The sequence below is a fragment of the Oncorhynchus gorbuscha genome, linkage group LG01, assembly GCF_021184085.1.
Source record: "Oncorhynchus gorbuscha isolate QuinsamMale2020 ecotype Even-year linkage group LG01, OgorEven_v1.0, whole genome shotgun sequence".
Lineage (NCBI taxonomy): Eukaryota > Metazoa > Chordata > Actinopteri > Salmoniformes > Salmonidae > Oncorhynchus > Oncorhynchus gorbuscha.
The window spans coordinates 567,481-592,623 of record NC_060173.1 but is presented as its reverse complement, the minus strand read 5'-3'; the positions used below and the strand labels follow the sequence as shown (position 1 = coordinate 592,623).

At 42.7% G+C, this 25,143-nt stretch overlaps 1 protein-coding gene across 1 annotated transcript in view; it reads right to left on the bottom strand.

Annotated features, from left to right (window-relative positions):
• LOC124037801 (transient receptor potential cation channel subfamily M member 1-like) overlaps positions 1-25,143 on the bottom strand; it is a 126,447-nt gene that overhangs the window by 40,563 nt on the left and 60,741 nt on the right. The window contains 8 exon segments of the mRNA XM_046352914.1: positions 1,598-1,881; positions 2,100-2,129; positions 7,652-7,792; positions 7,951-8,001; positions 8,580-8,714; positions 8,858-9,037; positions 9,639-9,739; positions 13,728-13,800. Of these exon segments, the coding sequence (XP_046208870.1) occupies positions 1,598-1,881; positions 2,100-2,129; positions 7,652-7,792; positions 7,951-8,001; positions 8,580-8,714; positions 8,858-9,037; positions 9,639-9,739; positions 13,728-13,800 (995 nt within the window).

Here is a 25,143-nt window from a genome sequence, read left to right as displayed (position 1 = left end):
CAGTATGGGAAGACAGGAACCACTATCTCAGTAGTGGGAGAAGTATAAGACAGGAACCACTATCTCAGTAGTGGGAGAAGAAGACAGGAACCACTATCTCAGTAGTGGGAGAAGACAGGAACCACTATCTCAGTAGTGGGAGAAGTATAAGACAGGAACCACTATCTCAGTAGTGGGAGAAGTATAAGACAGGAACCACTATCTCAGTAGTGGGAGAAGTATAAGACAGGAACCACTATCTCAGTAGTGGGAGAAAGACAGGAACCACTATCTCAGTAGTGGGAGACAGGAACCACTATCTCAGTAGTGGGAGAATAAGACAGGAACCACTATCTCAGTAGTGGGAGAAGTATAAGACAGGAACCACTATCTCAGTAGTGGGAGAAGTATAAGACAGGAACCACTATCTCAGTAGTGGGAGAAGTATAAGACAGGAACCACTATCTCAGTAGTGGGAGAAGTATAAGACAGGAACCACTATCTCAGTAGTGGGAGAAGTATAAGACAGAACCACTATCTCAGGAACCCACTATCTCAGTAGTGGGAGAAGTATAAGACAGGAACCACTATCTCAGTGGTAGACAGGAACCACTATCTCAGTAGGAGGAGAAGTATAAGACAGGAACCACTATCTCAGTAGTGGGAGAAGTATAAGACAGGAACCACTATCTCAGTAGTGGGAGAAGTATAAGACAGGAACCACTATCTCAGTAGTGGGAGAAGTATAAGACAGGAACCACTATCTCAGTAGTGGGAGAAGTATAAGACAGGAACCACTATCTCAGTAGTTAGGGAGAAGTATAAGGGAGAAGTATAAGACAGGAACCACTATCTCAGTAGTGGGAGAAGTATAAGACAGGAACCACTATCTCAGTAGTGGGAGAAGTATAAGACAGGAACCACTATCTCAGTAGTGGGAGAAGTATAAGACAGGAACCACTATCTCAGTAGTGGGAGAAGTATAAGACAGGAACCACTATCTCAGTAGTGGGAGAAGTATAAGACAGGAACCACTATCTCAGTAGTGGGAGAAGTATAAGACAGGAACCACTATCTCAGTAGTGGGAGAAGTATAAGACAGGAACCACTATCTCAGTAGTGGGAGAAGTATAAGACAGGAACCACTATCTCAGTAGTGGGAGAAGTATAAGACAGGAACCACTATCTCAGTAGTGGGAGAAGTATAAGACAGGAACCACTATCTCAGTAGTGGGAGAAGTATAAGAACCACTAGGTAGTGGGAACCACTATCTCAGTAGTGGGAGAAGTATAAGACAGGAACCACTATCTCAGTAGTGGGAGAAGTATCTCAAGACAGGAACCACTATCTCAGTAGTGGGAGAAGTATAAGACAGGAACCACTATCTCAGTAGTGGGAGAAGTATAAGACAGGAACCACTATCTCAGTAGTGGGAGAAGTATAAGACAGGAACCACTATCTCAGTAGTGGGAGAAGTATAAGACAGGAACCACTATCTCAGTAGTGGGAGAAGTATAAGACAGGAACCACTATCTCAGTAGTAGGAGAAGTAGTAGGAGAGGTATAAGACAGGAACCACTATCTCAGTAGTGGGAGAAGTTTAAGAGAGGAACTCACTTGGAGTTGTTGTCCAGGTCCTGGGCGATATCGTCCACCATTTCAGATGACTCTTTAGCCATGGCTGTGTATAGCTTACAGGCCACCAGAGCCTTGGCCATGGCCTCCTCCCCACGTTGCCACAGAAACAGCGCCATCTTCTGGCGCTTCATGAGAACGGCCCACACCATCAGCTCGTGGAAGGGGTAGGTGAAGCGACAGACCTCAGGGTCGTCCACATCTATCTCTACCTCCTCCTCTTTCTTCTTCTTCCCTTTCTTCTTCTTTCCCCTCGGCTCGTCGTCCTGGTGCCACAGGAAGTGACACAGGTGAAGTGAGGATGTTAGGGCAGATAACACACAGAGGGGAACTTTTAGAATAGTGTTGTGCAGATAACTTTATTTATAATCGTTTTGTGAACTGTACCCTCAAACATCTCTCATTGTAAAGGAAAATGACATTTCCAGCATGGTTGAATGAAGGAAATATGTACAGTATTTCTTGAACAAAGACTTGCTATTACCTCCAGCCCCAGCATCTTCAAGGCTTTTGGCTGCAAACAACCAGAAGAAGATAGGTATATGTTAGAAAGTGTCAATAACATCACATGATAAAGACACGTCTGTTACATGGTGAGGCTTTCTACTGTGTTTGTTTTCAGATCTAGTTTCTAATGTCACCCATCTTACCCTCTTCAGCCCGTAAAGGTTGTTATAGCGTTAACTAGTCTTACCTCCTTCAGCCCGTAAATGTTGTTATAGCGCTAACTAGTCTTACCTCCTTCAGCCCGTAAAGGTTGTTATAGCGTTAACTAGTCTTACCTCCTTCAGCCCGTAAAGGTTGTTATAGCGTTAACTAGTCTTACCTCCTTCAGCCCGTAAAGGTTGTTATAGCGTTAACTAGTCTTGTCCTCTTCGGTCAATACAGGTTGTTATAGCGTTAACTAGTCTTGTCCTCTTCGGTCAATACAGATTGTTATAGAGTGAACTAGTCTTGTCCTCTTCGGTCAATACAGGTTGTTATAGCGTTAATTAGTCTTGTCCTCTTCGGTCAATACAGGTTGTTATAGCGCTAACTAGTCTTGTCCTCTTCGGTCAATACAGATTGTTATAGAGTGAACTAGTCTTGTCCTCTTCGGTCAATACAGGTTGTTATAGCGCTAACTAGTCTTGTCCTCTTCGGTCAATACAGGTTGTTATAGCGCTAAATAGTCTTGTCCTCTTCGGTCAATACAGACTGTTATAGAGCTAACTAGTCTTGTCCTCTTCGGTCAATACAGGTTGTTATAGCGCTAACTAGTCTTGTCCTCTTTGGTCAACACCGGTTGTTATAGTGCTAACTAGTCTTGTCCTCTTCGGTCAATACAGATTGTTATAGAGCTAACTAGTCTCACCCTCTTCAGTCAACACAGGTTGAGACAGAGTGAACAAGTCGTCCTCTTCGGTCAATACAGATTGTTATAGAGCTAACTAGTCTCACCCTCTTCAGTCAACACAGGTTGAGACAGAGTGAACAAGTCGTCCTCTTCGGTCAATACAGATTGTTATAGCGCTAACTAGTCTTGTCCTCTTCGGTCAATACAGATTGTTATAGCGCTAACTAGTCTTGTCCTCTTCGGTCAACACAGGTTGAGACAGAGTGAACAAGTCGTCCTCTTCAATCAATACAGATTGTTATAGAGCTATCTAGTCTTGTCCTCTTCGGTCAATACAGGTTGTTATAGCGCTAACTAGTCTTGTCCTCTTCGGTCAATACAGGTTGTTATAGTGCTAACTAGTCTTGTCCTCTTCGGTCAATACAGGTTGAGACAGAGTGAACTAGTCTTGTCCTCTTCGGTCAATACAGGTTGAGACAGAGTGAACTAGTCTTGTCCTCTTCGGTCAATACAGATTGTTATAGAGTGAACTAGTCTTGTCCTCTTCGGTCAATACAGGTTGTTATAGCGTTAATTAGTCTTGTCCTCTTCGGTCAATACAGGTTGTTATAGCGCTAACTAGTCTTGTCCTCTTCGGTCAATACAGATTGTTATAGAGTGAACTAGTCTTGTCCTCTTCGGTCAATACAGATTGTTATAGCGCTAACTAGTCTTGTCCTCTTCGGTCAATACAGGTTGTTATAGCGCTAACTAGTCTTGTCCTCTTCGGTCAATACAGATTGTTATAGAGCTAACTAGTCTTGTCCTCTTCGGTCAACACCGGTTGTTATAGTGCTAACTAGTCTTGTCCTCTTCGGTCAATACAGATTGTTATAGAGCTAACTAGTCTCACCCTCTTCAGTCAACACAGGTTGAGACAGAGTGAACAAGTCGTCCTCTTCAATCAATACAGATTGTTATAGAGCTATCTAGTCTTGTCCTCTTCGGTCAATACATGTTGTTATAGCGCTAACTAGTCTTGTCCTCTTCGGTCAATACAGATTGTTATAGCGCTAACTAGTCTTGTCCTCTTCGGTCAACACAGGTTGTTATAGCGCTAACTAGTCTTGTCCTCTTCGGTCAATACAGATTGTTATAGCGCTAACTAGTCTCACCCTCTTCAGTCAACACAGGTTGAGACAGAGTGAACAAGTCCTCCTCTTCAATCAATACAGATTGTTATAGAGCTATCTAGTCTTGTCCTCTTCGGTCAATACAGGTTGTTATAGCGCTAACTAGTCTTGTCCTCTTCGGTCAATACAGATTGTTATAGCGCTAACTAGTCTTGTCCTCTTCGGTCAACACAGATTGTTATAGAGCTAACTAGTCTCACCCTCTTCAGTCAACACAGGTTGAGACAGAGTGAACAAGTCGTCCTCTTCAATCAATACAGATTGTTATAGAGCTATCTAGTCTTGTCCTCTTCGGTCAATACAGGTTGTTATAGCGCTAACTAGTCTTGTCCTCTTCGGTCAATACAGATTGTTATAGCGCTAACTATTCTTGTCCTCTTCGGTCAATACAGATTGTTATAGAGCTAACTAGTCTCACCCTCTTCAGTCAACACAGGTTGAGACAGAGTGAACAAGTCCTCCTCTTCAATCAATACAGATTGTTATAGAGCTATCTAGTCTTGTCCTCTTCGGTCAATACAGGTTGTTATAGCGCTAACTAGTCTTGTCCTCTTCGGTCAATACAGATTGTTATAGCGCTAACTAGTCTTGTCCTCTTCGGTCAACACAGATTGTTATAGAGCTAACTAGTCTCACCCTCTTCAGTCAACACAGGTTGAGACAGAGTGAACAAGTCCTCCTCTTCAATCAATACAGATTGTTATAGAGCTATCTAGTCTTGTCCTCTTCGGTCAATACAGGTTGTTATAGCGCTAACTAGTCTTGTCCTCTTCGGTCAATACAGATTGTTATAGCGCTAACTATTCTTGTCCTCTTCGGTCAATACAGATTGTTATAGAGCTAACTAGTCTCACCCTCTTCAGTCAACACAGGTTGAGACAGAGTGAACAAGTCGTCCTCTTCAATCAATACAGATTGTTATAGAGCTATCTAGTCTTGTCCTCTTCGGTCAATACAGGTTGTTATAGCGCTAACTAGTCTTGTCCTCTTCGGTCAATACAGGTTGAGACAGAGTGAACTAGTCTTGTCCTCTTCGGTCAATACAGGTTGTTATAGTGCTAACTAGTCTTGTCCTCTTCGGTCAATACAGGTTGAGACAGAGTGAACTAGTCTTGTCCTCTTCGGTCAATACAGGTTGTTATAGTGCTAACTAGTCTTGTCCTCTTCGGTCAATACAGGTTGTTATAGCGCTAACTAGTCTTGTCCTCTTCGGTCAATACAGATTGTTATAGAGCTAACTAGTCTTGTCCTCTTCGGTCAACACCGGTTGTTATAGTGCTAACTAGTCTCACCCTCTTCAGTCAACACAGGTTGAGACAGAGTGAACAAGTCCTCCTCTTCAATCAATACAGATTGTTATAGAGCTATCTAGTCTTGTCCTCTTCGGTCAATACATGTTGTTATAGCGCTAACTAGTCTTGTCCTCTTCGGTCAATACAGATTGTTATAGCGCTAACTAGTCTTGTCCTCTTCGGTCAACACAGGTTGTTATAGCGCTAACTAGTCTCACCCTCTTCAGTCAACACAGGTTGAGACAGAGTGAACAAGTCCTCCTCTTCAATCAATACAGATTGTTATAGAGCTATCTAGTCTTGTCCTCTTCGGTCAATACAGGTTGTTATAGCGCTAACTAGTCTTGTCCTCTTCGGTCAATACAGATTGTTATAGCGCTAACTAGTCTTGTCCTCTTCGGTCAACACAGGTTGTTATAGCGCTAACTAGTCTTGTCCTCTTCGGTCAATACAGATTGTTATAGCGCTAACTATTCTTGTCCTCTTCGGTCAATACAGATTGTTATAGAGCTAACTAGTCTCACCCTCTTCAGTCAACACAGGTTGAGACAGAGTGAACAAGTCGTCCTCTTCAATCAATACAGATTGTTATAGAGCTATCTAGTCTTGTCCTCTTCGGTCAATACAGGTTGTTATAGCGCTAACTAGTCTTGTCCTCTTCGGTCAATACAGGTTGAGACAGAGTGAACTAGTCTTGTCCTCTTCGGTCAATACAGGTTGTTATAGTGCTAACTAGTCTTGTCCTCTTCGGTCAATACAGGTTGAGACAGAGTGAACTAGTCTTGTCCTCTTCGGTCAATACAGGTTGTTATAGTGCTAACTAGTCTTGTCCTCTTTGGTCAATACAGGTTGAGACAGAGTGAACTAGTCTTGTCCTCTTCGGTCAATACAGATTGTTGTAGCGCTACCTACTCGTCCTCTTCGGTCAATACAGGTTGTTATAGCGCTATCTTTCACGCCATGGTCATAGTGTGGGTGGTCCTTCTGTAGCTCAGTTGGTAGAGCATGGCGCTTGTAACGCCAGGGTAGTGGGTTCGATCCCCGGGACCACCCATACGTAGAATGTATGCACACATGACTGTAAGTCGCTTTGGATAAAAGCGTCTGCTAAATGGCATATATTATTATATTATATTATATTAGTGTTTTGTGTTTTCGTTATATATTTGGTCAGGCCAGGGTGTGACATGGGTTTATGTTGTGTTTCGTATTGGGGGTTTTGTAGGTATTGGGATTGCGGCTAAGTAGGGGTGTAGCATAGGTTGCCTGCCTGAGGCGGTTCTCAATCAGAGTCAGGTGATTCTCGTTGTCTCTGATTGGGAACCTTATTTAGGTAGCCTGGGTTTCGCTTTGTATTTCGTGGGTGATTGTTCCTGTCTCTGTGTAGTGTTCACCAGATAGGCTGTATTAGGTTTTCGTTTCGTTTGTTGTTTTCATATTCAGTTATTTCATGTACCGCTATTATCTTCATTAAAGTCATGAGTAACCTACACGCTGTATCCATAGTTACAGTAGTTATAGTTTGTTCTTTTTGTATCCATAGTTATTTCATGTATGGTCGTTTCTTTATTAAAGACATGAGTAACCACCACGCTACATTTCGGTCCGACTCTCTTTCTACAAATGAAGAACGCCGTTACACTATCTAGTCTTGTCCTATTTTGTCAATAAAGATTGTTATAGAGCTAACTAGTCTTGTCCTCTTTGGTCAATACAGGTTGAGACAGAGTGAACTAGTCGTCCTCTTCAATCATAATATATAATATAATAATATATGCCATTTAGCGGACGCTTTTATCCAAAGCGACTTACAGTCATGTGTGCATACATTCTACGTATGGGTGGTCCCGGGAATCGAACCCACTACCCTGGCGTTACAAGCGCCATGCTCTACCAACTGAGCTACAGAAGGACCACCAATCAATACAGATTGTTATAGAGCTATCTAGTCTTGTCCTCTTTGGTCAATACAGGTTGTTATAGAGCTAACTAGTCTTGTCCTCTTCGGTAAACATTACATTACATTACATTTAAGTCATTTAGCAGACGCTCTTATCCAGAGCGACTTACAAACACAGGTTGTTATAGAGCTAAATAGTCTTGTCCTCTTCGGTCAGTAAAGATTGTTATAGAGCTAACTAGTCTTGTCCTCTTCAGTCAACACAGGTTGTTATAGATCTAAATAGTCTCACCCTCTTCAGCCCGTAGAGGTTGTTATAGAGATAACTAGTCTTACCCTCTTCAGCCCATAGAGGTTGTTGTAAAGCGCCCTGAAGTTCTTCCTGGTGTAGTTACAGCGGTAAGCCCCACCCATCAGGTACTCCATCACCAGACCAATGTCAATCAGAGTGATCTGGTAGTCTGGTGGGAGGTTGCCCTGGAACACCACAGATTATATTCACAGATGACATTTCTGTAATCCCGGATTACACACCTGGCTGTAACAGCACAAACCACGGTTTACTTCAGATGAAACAGGACAAATAATGTTGAATGAGGAAGAATAGGTTCCATGAATCAGAGAGATCATATTACCTTCTTGACATCTCTCACCACAACATGCAACGTGTTAGCAGGACCCAGTCTCTGTGTGTTAGGAAGAGAAAGTTGTTCAATATGAATAACCCTACAACTGGATATGGGGTTGATTTGGGATTCAGGGCAAGTCTCTACATTAGCGTGGTCTTGTCTCATCTAAAAGTGTTGTACAGCTCCTCCAGATGAGAAATGGTGGACATTATGATCGTCTGTCTGTCTGTCTGTCTGTCTGTCTGTCTGTCTGTCTGTCTGTCTGTCTGTCTGTCTGTCTGTCTGTCTGTCTGTCTGTCTGTCTGTCTGTCTGTCTGTCTGTCTGTCTGTCTGTCTGTCTGTCTGTCTGTCTGTCTGTCTGTCTGTCTGTCTGTCTGTCTGTCTGTCTGTCTGTCTGTCTGTCTGTCTGTCTGTCTGTCTGTCTGTCTGTCTGTCTGTCTGTCTGTCTGTCTGTCTGTCTGTCTGTCTGTCTGTCTGTCTGTCTGTCTGTCTGTCTGTCTGTCTGTCTGTCTGTCTGTCTGTCTGTCTGTCTGTCTGTCTGTCTGTCTGTCTGTCTGTCTGTCTGTCTGTCTGTCTGTCTGTCTGTCTGTCTGTCTGTCTGTCTGTCTGTCTGTCTGTCTGTCTGTCTGTCTCACCGTGTTGTACAGCTCCTCCAGGCGAGGAATGGTGAGGAAGTGGTGGATGTTGACGCCGTTCTCTATCAGCAACTTGACAAAGTCCACCCTGTCCAGCACCAAGGCATCCATCATGGCCTGCTCCAGAGAGTTCACCTGGGAGACACATTCATGACTGGTGCCATTACTCTTTCTATTTAGATGCCGGTGCTCATGGTATTTCAGAGCTAATATTCCATAGGATGTCCAAGTACTCAAGCAGTTTAAAATGTTAAGCACCGGGCCAACTCAGGTCTTACCCATCGCAGTAGTTCTATCTTCCTGGGGTCAGTCTCCTCTGGTGGTTCAGGCTTTGCCTTCCCTCCCTTCCCCTTTTTCCCCCGGGCCTTGGCCTTGTTCCTGGGGGCAGCGGCTGGACTCTTCGGCCTCTCTGTGGTAGTGGCTACAGTACCACTGCTGTTAGCTAGGGCACTGGCAGGCTGGGGGAGGAGGGGTGGTTCATTGAAAAAAAAAACATTTTCATTAAAACGGGATTGGTTTTTGTGTTCATGTTCATAATCAACTAGTAGGATTAATCTTCTTTATCCAGAAAGATGAGGGGGAATGTTAAGAGTCCAATTCCTTAAATGGTGATTTAATAGGAATATAGAGGGTCCTTACAAAGCCTTAATACCCTGGTGTGATCACTGTTCCTATTGGATCATATAGGGATCATATTACGGCAGGTTATGATCTACTGTTCAGGATGTTCCTAGATCTCTGCCGTTAAACCTGTGTGTCTGTCTGTATCAAAAATAATTTCAGTTAGTGCGGTCTGACATCCTTCCTGTTAATACTGTACATGTAAAGGTGATGCTTCATGGCAGGTTTGTATGGTGTTTTCTCTGAACAGCAACAGATGAGGTGGTCTTAGCCAGGGTTGCAGCATTCCTGTAACCTTCCCAACATTCTTAATTTCCAGAAATGCTGTTTAGAGTATTCTGAATTGCATGCTTAAATGATCCACCTGGGGTTTCTGGATTTTGCAACCATAAGTGGACTCTACAAGTGGACTGCAGGGTAGCCTGGTGCATGACTCACTGGTAGATGGTGACCGTAGACAAAGATCTGGTTGCGTGCTATGTCCACTCTGTTCCAGGCCAGAGCTAGACTCAGTTGGTCCGGGGCAGAGGCGTTGGTTCCTGTGAGTACACAACATAAACACTGTCATTGGTAGAGGCCTCGGTGCCTAGCAACTCACAGGACATCACATCTGCTATACACTGAAGAACTGTGTGCCATGACTTCACAGGGCAGTTATGGAATTCTGTTTTAAAACAGAAAAGTAAGTAAGTACACAGAAAACATCTCCTTAGTGATGTTAACACCCACAGAGTTAAAAACAACATTTTCAAAGTGTACATCTGAAAAGTGTTAAATTGACAAAAATATAGAAATCTAAAAGGATGATGTTCAGAAATAGATGGTTAAAGGGTATCGGAAGGATAGGAGTAAAAACAAACAAAAGATAACTATTGTAAAAACGATTGTGTCCATAAAATGCATATAGTGTGTATAAGCTGGAAGTAGAAGCATACAGTGGCAAGAAAAAGCATGTGAAGCCTAAAATTAGATCTGATCTTCATCTAAGTCACAACAACAGACAAACACAGTGTGCTTAAACTAATAATTCAAAAAATATCGATTTTTCTTGTCTATATCAAACACATCATTTAAACATTCAGTGTAGGTTGAAATAATTTTGTGAAACTCTAGGCAAATGACTTCTTCAAAAGCTAATTGTTAGTCAGGAGTCAGCTAACCTGGAGTACAATCATTAAAACAAGATTGGAGATGTTGGTTAGAGCTGCCCTGCCCTATAAAAAACTATCACAAAATTTGAGTTTGCTATTCACAATATGCATTGACTGATGTTCATCAGTCCACGGTAAGATAAATTGTCTATAAATGGAGAAAGTTCAGCACTGTTGCTACTCTCCCTAGAAGTGGCTGTCCTGCAAAGATGACTGCAAGAACACAGCGCAGAATGCTCAATGAGGTTGAGAAGAATCCTAGAGTGCCAGCTAAAGATTTACAGAACTCTCTGGAACATGCAAACATCTCTGTTGACGAGTCTACGATACGTAAAACACTAAACAAGAATGGTGTTCATGGGAGGAAACCACGGAAGAAGCCACTGCTGTCCAAAACAACAGTCTAAAGTTTGCAAAAGAGCATCTGGACGTTCCACCGTGCTACTGACAAAATATTCTGTAGACAGATGAAACTAAAATTGAGTTGTTTGGAAGGAACACGCAACACTTTTTGTGGTAGAACAAATGTATTGTTAACGGAGCAACATGGTTTGGAGCGGATTTGCTGCCTCAGGGCTTGGACAGCTTGCTATCATCAATAGAACAATTTATTCCCAAGTTTATCAAGACATTTTGCTGGAGAATGTAAGGCTGTCTGTCTGCCAATTGAAGCTCAACGGCAGTTGGGTGATGCATCAAACAACATCCCAAAACACAGAAGTAAATCACCAACAGAACGGCTTCAACAGAAGAAAATATGCCTTCTGGAGTGGCCCAGTCAGAGTCCTGACCTTCTGGAGTGGCCCAGTCAGAGTCCTGAACTTCTGAGTCCTCAGAGTCCTGAACCCAGTCAGAGTCCTGACCTTCTGGAGTGGCCCAGTCAGAGTCCTGACCTTCTGGAGTGAACCATTCAGATTCCTGACCTTCTGGAGTGAACCATTCAGATTCCTGACCTTCTGGAGTGGCCCAGTCAGAGTCCTGACCTTCTGACCCAGTCAGGGTCCTGACCTTCTGAGTGGCCCAGTCAGACCTTCTGTCCATTCAGATTCCTGACCTTCTGGAGTGGCCCAGTCAGGGTCCTGACCTTCTGGAGTGGACCATTCAGATTCCTGACCTTCTGGAGTGGACCATTCAGATTCCTGACCTTCTGGAGTGAACCATTCAGATTCCTGACCTTCTGGAGTGGACCATTCAGATTCCTGACCTTCTGGAGTGAACCATTCAGATTCCTGACCTCAACCTGATTGAGATGCTGTGGCATGACTTCAAGAGAGCGGTTTACACCACATGTCCTAAGAATATTGCTGAACTGAAACAGTTTTGTAAAGAGGAATGGTCCAAACTTCCTCCTGACCGCTGTGCAGGTCTGATCCGCAACTACAGAAAATGTTTGGTTGAGGTTATTGCTGCCAAAGGAGGGTCAACCAGTTATTAAATCCAAGGGTTCACATACTTTTTCCATCCTGCACTGTGAATGTTTACACAGTGTGTTCAATAAAGACATGAAAATGTATAATTCTTTGTGTGTTATTAGCAGACTGTGTTTAAGCAGATTGTGTTTGTCTATTGTTGTGATTTAGATGATCAGATTACATTTTATGACCAATTTATGCAGAAGTCCAGATAATTCCAAAGGGTTAGCATACTTTTTCATGCCACTGTAAGTGTTATTGTCCATTCGTTTAATCCAATTAGGGGAGAGCTGGTAGGGTTAGGGGAAAATAATAAAGGAAAATATATTTTGAAAGTTGTGTATATACACAGTACCAGTCAACTGATTGGACACACCTACTCATTCAAGTGTTTTTCTTTATTTGTACTATTTTCTACATTGTATAATAATAGTGAAGACATCAAAACTATAAAATAACACATATGGAATAATGTAGTAACCAAAAAGTGCTAAACAAATCAAAATACATTAAAGATTTTAGATTCTTCAAAGTAGCCTTAATTTGCCTTGATGACAGCTTTGCACACTCTGGGCATTCTCTCAACCAGATTCACCTGGAATGCTTTTCCAACAGTCTTGATGGAGTTCCCTCATATGCTGAGCACTTGTTGGCTGCTTTACCTTCACTCTGCGGTCAAAATCATCCCAAACCATCTCAATTGGGTTAAGGTCGGGTGATTGTGGAGGATGGGTCATCTGGTGTAGCACTCAACAGGCTCTCGTTGGTCAAATAATCCCTTACACAGCCAGGAGGTGTGTTTTGGGTCATTGTCCTGTTGAAAAACAAACGATAGTCCCACTAAGCGCAAACCAGATGGGATGGCGTATCGCTGCAGAATGCTGTGCTAGCCTTGCTGGTTAAGTGTGCCTTGAATTCTAAATAACAAACAGACCATGTCACCAGCAAAGCACCCCCACACCATCACACCTCCTCCTCCATGCTTCTCGTTGGGAACCACACATGCAGAGATCCTCCGTTCACCTACTCTGCGTCTCACAAAGACACGGCGGTTGGAACCAAAAATCTAAAATTTGGACTCAACAGACAAAAGGACAAATTCCCACTGGTCTAATGTCCATTGCTCGGGTTTCTGGCCCAAGCAAGTCTCTTCTTATTATTGGTGTCCTTTAGTAGTGGTTTCCTTGCAGCAATTCAACCATGAAGGCCTGATTCATGCAGTCTCCTCTGAACAGTTGATGTTAAGATGTGTCTGTTACTTGACCTCTGAAGCATTTATTTGGGCAGTAATTTCTAAGGCTGGTAACTCTAATGAACTTATCCTCTGCAGCAGAGGTAACTCTGGGTCTTACGTTCCTGTGGTGGTCCTCATGAGAGCTAGTTTCATTATAGCGCTTGATGGTTTTTGTGACGGCACTTGAAATGTTTCGGATTGACTGAACTTGTCTTAAAGTACAAAATAGTACAAATAAAGAAAAACCATTGACTAAGTTGGTAAAGTACATACATACATACATACATACATACATACATACATACATACATACATACATACATACATACATACATACATAGTTTGGACACACCTACTCATTCCAGGGTTTTTCTTTATTTTTTCTATTTTCTACATTGTAGAATAATAGTGAAGACACCCAAACTATGAAATAACACATATGGAATCATGTAATTACCCCTGCAAAAACCCTGGCATGAGTAGGTATGTCCACACCCTTGACTGGTACTGTATATACAGTATATATATATACAGTATATATATATATATATATATATATATATATATATATATATATATATATATATATATATATATATATATATATATACAAAATATGGGGGATTGGAAATTATGCAGAAAATTACATCAATGGAAACGACAATCTGCAATATTACAGCTGATCTAACCCCTAAAAATAAAAAAATATAAGAATAATTAAAAGAGTTACCTTTTAATAAAGCAGTCAGAATGGCCATTTCAATATCTTGCTGTCCTTCAGAACCCATTCGAAACACTGTTATCTATGGAAGAGATGAGGAATAGAACAAACATTCACCACATTCTGTTCTTGATAGAGTAAAAACATTTCAAATACAAATAACACAATAAAATAACTATAATGAGGTTATATACAGGGGGTACCAGTACTGAGTGAATGTGCGGGGTTACAGGTTAATCGAGGTCATTTGTACATGGGGTAAAGTGGCTATGCATTGATAATAAACAGCGAGTAGCAGCAGTGTAAAAACAAAGCGGGGGTGGCCATTTGATCAATTGTTCAGCAGTCTTGTGGCTCGGGGGTAGAAGCTGTTCAGGAGCCTTTTGGAACTAGATTTGGCGCTCCGGTACCGCTTGCCTTGCGGTAGCAGAGTAACGTCTATGACTTGGGTGATGAGTTTTTAGGCACATTTTTGGCCTTTCTCTGAGACCGCATATTAAATAGGTTCTGGATTGCAGGACGCTTGGCCCCAGTGATGTACTGGGCTGTACACACTACACTAACCGTAAAGCTTTACGTTTGGATGCCGAGCTGTTGCCATACCAGGCGCTGATTCAACCTGTCAGGATGTTCTCAATGGTGCAGCTCTAGAACTTTTTGAGGATCTGGGGACACCTGCCAAATCTTTTCAGTCTCCTGAGGGGGAAAATGTGTTGTAGTGCCCTCTTCATTACTTTCTTGGTGTGTTTGGACCATGATAGTTTGTTGGTGATGTGGACACCAAGGAACTTAACTGTCAACCAGCTTCACTACATCCCCGTCAATGTGAATGGGGGCGTGTTCGGCCCTCCTTTTCCTGTAGTCCACGATTATCTCCTTAGTCTTGCTCACTTTAAGGGAGAGGTTGTTTTCCTGGCACCATACTGCCAGGTCTCTGACCTCCTCTCTATAGGCTGTCTCATCGCTGTCAGTGATCAGTCCTACCACCGTTGTGTCGTCAGCAAACTTAATGACGGTGTTGGGTCGTCCTTGGCCATGCAGTCATGGGTGAACAGGGAGTACATGAGTGGAGTAAGCATGCACCCCTGAGGGGCCCCCGTGTTGAGGATCAGCGTGGTAGATGTGTTGTTGCCTACCCTTACCACCTGGGGGCGGCCCGTCAGGAAGTCCAGGATCCATTTGCAGAGGTGGTGTTTAGTCCCAGGGTTATTTTAATTTTATTTTTTTCACCTTTATTTATTAACCAGGTAGGCTAGTTGTGAACAAGTTCTCATTTGCAACTGCGACCTGGCCAAGATAAAGCATAGCAATTCGACACATACAACAACACATGGAATAAACAAAACACAGTCAATACAGTAGAACAAAATAAACAAAAAGTATATATACAGTGAGTGCAAATGAGGTAAGATGAGGGAGTTAAGGCAATAAATAGGCCATAGTGGCGAAGTAATTACAATATAGCAATTAAACACTGGAATGGTCGATGTGCAGAAAATGAATGTGCAAGTAGAGATACTGGGGTGCAAAGGAGAAAGATAAATCAAATAAAAAATACAGTATGGGGATGAGGTAGGTAGATAGATGGGCTATTTACAGATGGGCTATGTACAGGTGCAGTGATCTGTGAGCTGCTCTGACAGCTGGTGCTTAAAGCTAGTTAGGGAGATACGAGTCTCCAGCTTCAGTGATTTTTGCAGTTCGGTCCAGTCATTGGCAGCAGAGAACTGAAAGGAAAGACGACCAAAGGAGGAATTGGCTTTGGGGGTGACCGGTGAGATATATCTGCTGGAGCGCGTGATACGAGTGGGTACGGCTATGGTGACCAGTGAGCTGAGATAAGGCGGGGCATTACCTAGCAGAGACTTGTAGATGACCTGGAGCCAGTGGGTTTGGCGACAAGTATGAAGCAAGGGCCAACCAACGAGACCGTACAGTTCGCAATGGTGGGTAGTGTATGGGACTTTGGTGATGAAACGGATGGCACTGTGATAGACTGCATCCAGTTTGTTTGATTAGAGTGTTGGAGACAATTTTATAGATGACATCACTGAAGTCGAGGATCGATAGGATGGTCAGTTTTACGAGGGTATGTTTGGCAGCATGAGTGAAGGATGTTTTGTTCCGATATAGGAAGCCAATTCTAGATTTATTTTTGGATTGGAGATGCTTGATGTGATTCTGGAAGGAGAGTTTACAGTCTAACCAGACACCTAGGTATTTGTAGTTGTCCACGTATTCTAAGTCAGAGCCGTCCAGAGTAGTGATGCTGGACAGGCGAGCAGGTGCGGGCAGTGATCGGTTGAATACCATGCATTTAGTTTTACTTGCGTTTAAGAGCAGTTGGATGCCAATGAAGGAGAGTTGTATGGCATTGAAGCTCGTCTGGAGGTTAGTTAACACAGTGTCCAATGAGGAGACAGAAGTATACAGAATGATGTCGTCTGCGTAGAGGTGTACCAGAGAATCACCAGCAGCAAGAGCGACATCATTGATGTATTCAGAGAAGAGAGTCGGCCCGAGGTTTGAACCCTGTGGCACCCCCATAGAGACTGCCAGAGGTCTGGCCAACAGTCCCTCCGATTTGACACACTCAACTCTATCAGAGAAGTAGTTTGTAAACCAGGCGAGGCAATCATTTGAGAAACCAAGGCTGTCGAGTGTGCCAATAAGAATGTGGTGATTGACAGAGTCAAAAGCCTTGGCCAGGTCGATCAATACGGCTGCACAGTAATGTCTCTTATCGATGGCGGTTATGATGTCGTTTAGGACTTTGAGCGTGGCTGAGGTGCACCCATGACCAGCTCTGAAACCAGTTTGCATAGCGGAGAAGAGAAGGTACGGTGGAATTCGAAATGGTCGGTAATCTGTTTGTTAACATGGCTTTCGAAGACCGTAGAAAGAATGTTGACCTGTTTCACCCTTGTGTAATGTTAATGTTTTTGTTATTCACCCAATGGTCGCAGGTTTGATGGACCCACAAAATTATTGGGTTTAAAAAAAATACAACCATAACAATTTACACAAAAATACTTAATACTTAGATGTTGGCTTATAGCAATTAAAATAAATATGGAGAGCATATTTACCTCTGCTAGATCACATTTATCAATAAAAGCACTATTAATTTATTTTTTATAAAATGTGATTTTTGCAAATATAAATCAATTATAATCAAGTCATGGGTGGAATAAATAATGTATATCTTGAACAAATATACATGAAACAAGGTTATCATTGTTGATGTTTATTGCTTTGAACTGAACAAATTGGAAGAACAAATTGTACATACAGTATTTTATGTAAATGATAAATGAGCCCCATTGAACAGAAATGTAGGCCGGTCTACACACAACATGAGGGACAGAGTTTTACTGTTTGTGTGTTGAAAATGTATTACTTGCACTTGATGCATGTGCACTGCGTCTTCCTGTCCTTCTTGGGTCCACACACATCTCAGCGCTACTTCTTTTTGCTTCCGGCTGCAATCTACAATGATGAAAACACTTAGTTCAGGAATTTTACTGACATCTCACTCACTCACATATTTAGTTACAGCAGGCCAGGGTAGGAGAGTCAGACACCAACACATGCAACAGCATCACTCACACTTACTTCTGGTATTGGAGTTGTTGGTTCGTGGGTTGAGCGCATGGGGCACCAGCATCCTCCTCCCGAATCCTCCTCATGATGCAGAAGCTGGGGTCCTTGGGATATGTTTCCTCCTCTGGATTTGAGGTCTTACCAATGTCTTGCTCAGCTACTTATTATTATTATGAACCCCTCTGTTCCAATCTGGGTTCAACGCCATCCAGATGACAAATGCATATATTACGCGGAGATGTCCAAGAAGTTGAAGAATATCACAAGTGGCCAGCATAGGGTCTGTAGGCAGTCACCACATTGTCTAAATTGTCCACCTCTCCTTTTGTGGCATTGTAACCCTTTATGATTTCTGTTTGATGTTCCTGGACATTTATTCTCCCATCCCTATGCAGCGTACTCATGAGTACCACATTTTTGCCTTTCTTTGGCACGTAGGACACTAGGGACGTTTTGGCCCTGGACACAAACTTAGAGGAATTGATAGGCCTGTTCTGTAAATTCAACAGCTGAGGTGGAGCTCTGGCTTATTTTTCATACTGTTCCTAACATTGTCAGCTTCCTCTTGAGGAGCTCCTGTCCCAGCTTGTGCGAAGCAAAAAAAGTTATTGCATGTGATGTTTTGGCCTCGGACAACTCGCATCCCTTGGTTCTTCTCAGGGGCTTCTTCATCTGGCTTCCCCGAATACACTTACAAGTTCCACGCATATGAGGAAGCAGCATCACAGGCAGCCCAGACTTTGATTCCATATTTTGCGGGTTTAGAAGATATGTGCTGCCTGAATGGGCAGCAACCCCTGATCAACAGTAACGTTGGGCCCAGGGTTGTAAAACAGGGGAAGGCTGTCCACCCACTTGTCCCACACTGATCTGATTGCATCTAGCTTGTCTCTCTGCACTGACCTGATTACAACTAGCTTGTCTCTCTGCACTGAGCTGATTACAGCTAGCTTGTTTCTCTGCACTGACCTGATTGTAGCTAGCTTGTCTTTCTGCACTGACCTGATTACAGCAAACGTGTCTCTCTGCACTGACCTGATTGTAGCTAGCATGTCGCTCTGCACTGACCTGATTACAGCTAGCTTATCTCTCTGCACTGACCTGATTACAGCTAGCTTGTCTCTCTGCACTGACCTGATTACAGCTAGCTTATCTCTCTGCACTGACCTGATTACAGCTAGCTTATCTCTCTGCACTGACCTGATTGTAGCTAGCATGTCGCTCTGCACTGACCTGATTACAGCTAGCTTATCTCTCTGCACTGACCTGATTACAGCTAGCTTATCTCTCTGCACTGACCTGATTGTAGCTAGCATGTCGCTCTGCACTGACCTGATTACAGCTAGCTTATCTCTCTGCACTGACCTGATTACAGCTAGCTTGTCTCTCTGCACTGACCTGATTACAGCTAGCTTATCTCTCTGCACTGACCTGATTACAGCTAGCTTATCTCTCTGCACTGACCTGATTACAGCTAGCTTGTCTCTCTACACTGACCTGATTACAGCTAGCTTATCTCCCTGCACTGACCTGATTACAGCTAGCTTATCTCCCTGCACTGACCTGATTACAGCTAGCTTATCTCTCTGCACTGACCTGATTACAGCTAGCTTATCTCCCTGCACTGACCTGATTACAGCTAGCTTATCTCCCTGCACTGACCTGATTACAGCTAGCTTATCTCTCTGCACTGACCTGATTACAGCTAGCTTGTCTCTCTGCACTGACCTGATTACAACTAGCTTGTCTCTCTGCACTGACCTGATTACAGCTAGCTTGTCTCTCTGCACTGACCTGATTACAGCTAGCTTGTCTCTCTGCACTGACCTGATTGCAGCTAGCTTGTCTCTCTGCACTGACCTGATTGCAGCTAGCTTGTCTCTCTGCCGCCAAGCCGGTCTAGTGTCTCGATTATCGAAGCGAATAATCCTGGAAATAATGTGGAGGTTTTTAAAATACATTGTTACACAGAAAGGTTCTTTGCGAGTTTCTGCATTCCACAAGGATTATGTGGATTCCCCATTGGACCTGTAACATCAGCAATGATAATAACCCTGAAGTATGCATGCAAATGAGTTTGGTCCATCTCTCTCCATAAACACGCCTTCCCTCCAAATGAGTTTGGTCCATCTCTCTCCATAAACACGCCTTCCCTCCAAATGAGTTTGGTCCATCTCTCTCCATAAACACGCCTTCCCTCCAAATGAGTTTGGTCCATCTCTCTCCATAAACACGCCTTCCCTCCAAATGAGTTTGGTCCATCTCTCTCCATAAACACGCCTTCCCTCCAAATGAGTTTGGTCCATAAACACGCCTTCCCTCCAAATGAGTTTGGTCCATCTCTCCATAAACACGCCTTCCCTCCAAATGAGTTTGGTCCATCTCTCTCCATAAACACGCCTTCCCTCCAAATGAGTTTGGTCCATCTCTCTCCATAAACACGCCTTCCCTCCAAATGAGTTTGGTCCATCTCTCTCCATAAACACGCCTTCCCTCCAAATGAGTTTGGTCCATCTCTCTCCATAAACACGCCTTCCCTCCAAATGAGTTTGGTCCATCTCTCTCCATAAACACGCCTTCCCCAAATGAGTTTGGTCCAAAAACACGCCTTCCCTCCAAATGAGTTTGGTCCATCTCTCTCCATAAACACGCCTTCCCTCCAAATGAGTTTGGTCCATCTCTCTCCATAAACACGCCTTCCCTCCAAATGAGTCCAGTCCAGAATGATTTTCTGGATGGTGTCTGGGATGAACAGTTCAAAAGAAGACTATGTTCTGCACATAAGTAACCGCCATCTGTGTCAGCCCTCCTTGCATTCTTTTCACATTGGTAGCCATGCGGTGTGGTTCATTCCTTGGGAAAGAAGACCATTCAATTTCAAAATATTTTGACATACATATTTCTCCTCCTGCAGGCTGCTGATGAGTTATTATTATTTCTAAGTGCTCTGAGCAGAGATTATTTTTGCCTTACTGATTTGATTGATTGTGGTAAGGAGCCACACACGCAAAGCTATTCATTTGTTTTGTCCCTCCCCCAACTTGCATTTGGCTGGTGTAGTGTGTGTAGAACATACTTTTTTACAATGTATTGAAATAATGTAATTTATATTGTGCAGGTTCCTCAGGGCATTGTGTAGTTTCACACACTACAAAGGGTAAAGTGTGCGAGAAAAGCGGGAGACAGGCATGTTCTTGGTGCTGTGTTGAAACAGCATGCCCAGGAAGGAGAGGAAGACAGAGTGAGGGCAAACAAACCTTTTTGTTTCATTTTTACTTGTTTTCACCTAATCACTCAATTTCCACACTTGTATTACCCCGGTCACCACCTATGTAATATAAATGTGTAGGGGGGTGCACAGTGTTATTTGACATGTTCTTCACAGAAAATGAGCCAAGGCCAATAAATTATTCATTGTATCATTTTTACATTTACATTTACATTTAAGTCATTTAGCAGACGCTCTTATCCAGAGCGACTTACAAATTGGTGCATTCACCTTATGACATCCAGTGGAACAGCCACTTTTATTTTAGTAAACTTTTTAAATGGATCCCACAGACCCGAACTCCACACAAGGGTTAAAGTTCTTGCTCACATCGGCTACGGAGAGTGTGATCACACAGTCATCCAGAACAGCTGGTGCTCTCATATGCATGGTTCAGTGATGCTTACGTCGAAGCAATCATAAAAGCCATTTAGCCCATCTGGTAGGCTCGCGTCACTGTGCAGCTCGGAGCTGGGTTTCCCTTGCAAGTCCGTAATAGTTTACAAGCCCTGCGAGTGTCTGCTGGTGTTGTAGGATTCAATCTTAGTTCTGTATTGATGCTTTGCCTGTTTGATGGTTCGTGTGAGAGCATAGCGTGATTTCTTATAAGCGTCCAGATTAGTGTCCTGCTCCTTGAAAGAGGCAGCTCTAGTCTTTAACTTGGTGCGGACGTTGCCTGTAATCCATGGCTTCTGGTTGGGATATGTACGCGTGGTCACTGTGGGTATGTAATTGCTGTACTCATTTATGAAGCCGGTGACTGAGGTGGTATACTCCTCAATTCCATTAGATGAATACCGGACCATATTCCAGTCTGTGCTAGCAAGACAGTCCTATAGCATAGCATCCGCGTTATCTGACCACTTCCATATTGAGCAAGTCACTGGTACTTCCTGCTTTAGTTTTTGCTTGTAAGCAGGAATCAAGAGGATATAATTATGGTCAGATGTGCCATATGGAGGGCGGGGGAGAGATTTGTATGCGTCTGTGTGTGGAGTAAACGTGGTCCTCAGTTTGCACATGTGACATGCTGGTAGAAATGAGGTAAAATGTATTTAAGTTTGCTTGCATTAAAGTCCCTGGCCAATAGGAGCGCCACTACCTACCTGCCCACTAACTACCTGCGCCACTAACTACCTGCCCTCCAGGACACCTACACCACCCGTTGTTACAGGAAGGCCATAAAGATCATCAAGGACATCAACCACCCGAACCACTGCCTGTTCACCCCGCTATCATCCAGAAGGCGAGGTCAGTACAGGCGCATCAAAGCTGGGACCGAGAGACTGAAAAACAGCTTCTATCTCAAGGCCATCAGACTGTTAAACAGCCACCACTAACATTGAGTGGCTGCTGCCAACACACTGTCATTGACACTGACCCAACTCCAGCCATTTTAATAATGGGAATTGATGGGAAATGATGTAAATATATCACTAGCCACTTTAAACAATGCTACCTTATATAATGTTACTTACCCTACATTATTCATCTCATATGCATATGTATATACTGTACTCTACATCATCGACTGCATCCTTATGTAACACATGTATCACTAGCCACTTTAACTATGCCACTTTGTTTACTTTGTCTACACACTCATCTCATATGTATATACTGTACTCGATACCATCTACTGTATGCTGCTCTGTACCATCACTCATTCATATATCCTTATGTACATGTTCCTTATCCCCTTACACTGTGTATAAGACAGTAGTTTTGGAATTGTTAGTTAGATTACTTGTTGGTTATCACTGCATTGTCGGAACTAGAAGCACAAGCATTTCGCTACACTCGCATTAACATCTGCTAACCATGTGTATGTGACAAATAAAATTTGATTTGATTTGATTTGATTTTAAATGGTGCCACTGTACTGCCCTGTCAGGCTGTCCATTGCTGACTTATCAACCTTTCAGGCTGCTTGCAGTTGACATATCAGCCTATGCGACTGCTCCATACTGATCGATCAGTACTCTGCTGACTGTGAAGACACTTAGGCTTATGGATTGTCAGTACTTTATACTGATTACATCAAGAATTCCCCAGGGCAGCTGTCTAGGCCCTTTCCTTTTTTCAATCTTTACTAATGGTATGCAGATGACTCAACACTATACACGTCAGCTACTACAGTGAGTGAAATTACTGCAAAACTTAACAGCTGCAGTTAGTTTCAGAGTGGTTGGCAAGGAATAGGGGTGGCAGGTAGCCTAGTGGTTGGAGCGTTGGACGATTTTATTTTTTATTTTTATTTATCCGTTATTTTACCAGGTAAGTTGACTGAGAACACGTTCTCATTTACAGATGATAGTGATAGTAACTGAAAGGTTGCTAGATTGAATCCCCAAGCTGACAAGATCAAAATATGTCGTTCTGCCCCTGAACAAGACAGTTAACACACTGTTCCTAGGCTGTCAATGTAAATAAGATTATTTTCTTAAGACTTGTCTAGTTAAATAAAGGTTAAATAAGAAGTTTGTCCTAAATATTTCTACAACTAAAAGCATTGTATTTGGGACAAATCATTCACTAAACCCTAAACCTCAACTAAACATTGTATTGAATAATGTGGAAATGGAGCAAGCGGAGGTGACTAAATTGCTTGGAGTAACTCTGGATGGTCAAAACATATTGATACAACAGTAGGTAAGGTGGGGAGAAGTCTGTCCATAATAAAGCGCTGCTCTCTCTTCTTAACAGCACTATTAACAAGGCAGGTCATACAGACCCTAGTTTTGTTGCATCTGGACTACTGTTCAGTCGTGTGGTCAGGTGCCACAAAAAGGGCCTTAGGAAATTTGTAGTTGGCTCAGAACAGGGCAGCAAGGCTGGCCCTTGGATGTACACAGAGTGCTAAAATTAATAATATGCATTTAATCTATCACGTCTCAAAGTGGAGGAGAGACTGACTTCATCACTACTAGTTTTTGTAAGAAGTGTTGACATGCTGAATGCAGCGAGGTGTCTGTTTGAACTACTAGCACACAGCTCAGACACCCATGCATACCCCACAAGACATGCCACCAGAGGTCTGTTCACAATCACCAGAACAGACTATGGGAGGCCCACATACTACATAGAGCCATGACTACATGGAACTCTATTCCACATCAGGTGACTGATGCAAGCAAGAGAATCAGATAAAAAAAATACCTTATTTTATTTATTTGACCTTTTTAACTAGGCAAGTCAGTTAAGAAGAAATTATTATTTACGATGACGGCCTAGGAACAGTGGGTTAACTGCCTGTTCAGGGGCAGAACGACAGATTTGTGTGCAAAGCTGTCATCAAGGCAAAGGGTGGCTACTTTGAAGAATCTAAAATATAACATTTTAATTTGTTTAACACTTTTTTGGTTACTACATAATTCCATATGTGTTTTACCATAGTTTGTATGTCTTCACTATTATTTTACAATGTAGAAAATAGTAAAAATAAGAAAAAGTCTTGAATGAGTAGGTGTGTCCAAACATTTGACTGGTACTGCACATTGCGGGGTGGCAGGGTAGCCTAGTGCTAAGAGTGTTGGACTGGTAACCGAAAGGTTGCAAGTTCATATCCGAGCTGACAACGTACAAATCTGTTGTTCTGCCCCTGATCAGTGTTAGGCCGTCATTGAAATTAAACATTTCTTCTTAAATGACTTGCCTAGTAAAATAATTGTATGGTGGTATTATACATGTTATATTGTAGTGGTGGATTTGATGTTTTCGCTTGTTTTATATGTAATGTAAGTGCCTTAATGTGTTTGAACCCTAGGAAGAGTAGATGCTGCCTTGGAATTGACTAATAGTGATCCCTAATAAATACAAATACAAAATGCATGGAATTAAAAAGATCTACAGTGTAGATTAAAACCTTTCCACTCTAGTCGCGGGTTGTAAGCTCTACATTACTGGTGGTGATGAGATATGAATCACTCAGGGCTGGGAGATAAATCCTTATATTACTGGTGGTGATGAGATATGAATCACTCAGGGCTGGGAGATAAATCCTTATATTACTGGTGGTGATGAGATATGAATCACTCAGGGCTGGGAGATAAATCCTTATATTACTGGTGGTGATGAGATATGAATCACTCAGGGCTGGGAGATAAATCCTTATATTACTGGTGGTGATGAGATATGAATCACTCAGGGCTGGGAGATAAATCCTTATATTACTGGTGGTGATGAGATATGAATCACTCAGGGCTGGGAGATAAATCCTTATATTACTGGTGGTGATGAGATATGAATCACTCAGGGCTGGGAGATAAATCCTTATATTACTGGTGGTGATGAGATATGAATCACTCAGGGCTGGGAGATAAATCCTTATATTACTGGTGGTGATGAGATATGAATCACTCAGGGCTGGGAGGTAGAGCTGTATGAGTGATACACACAGGCCTGATTACATGATGAAAAACACGTGACATAATGACCAACCTGTTACTGCAACAGACAGATATGGGAGAGTTGTAGGGAACATGTTAATTCATAAAACCAATGGAGGAAGTCCACAGATGAGGGAATGAATGGATGAACTCATTTTTAAACAGT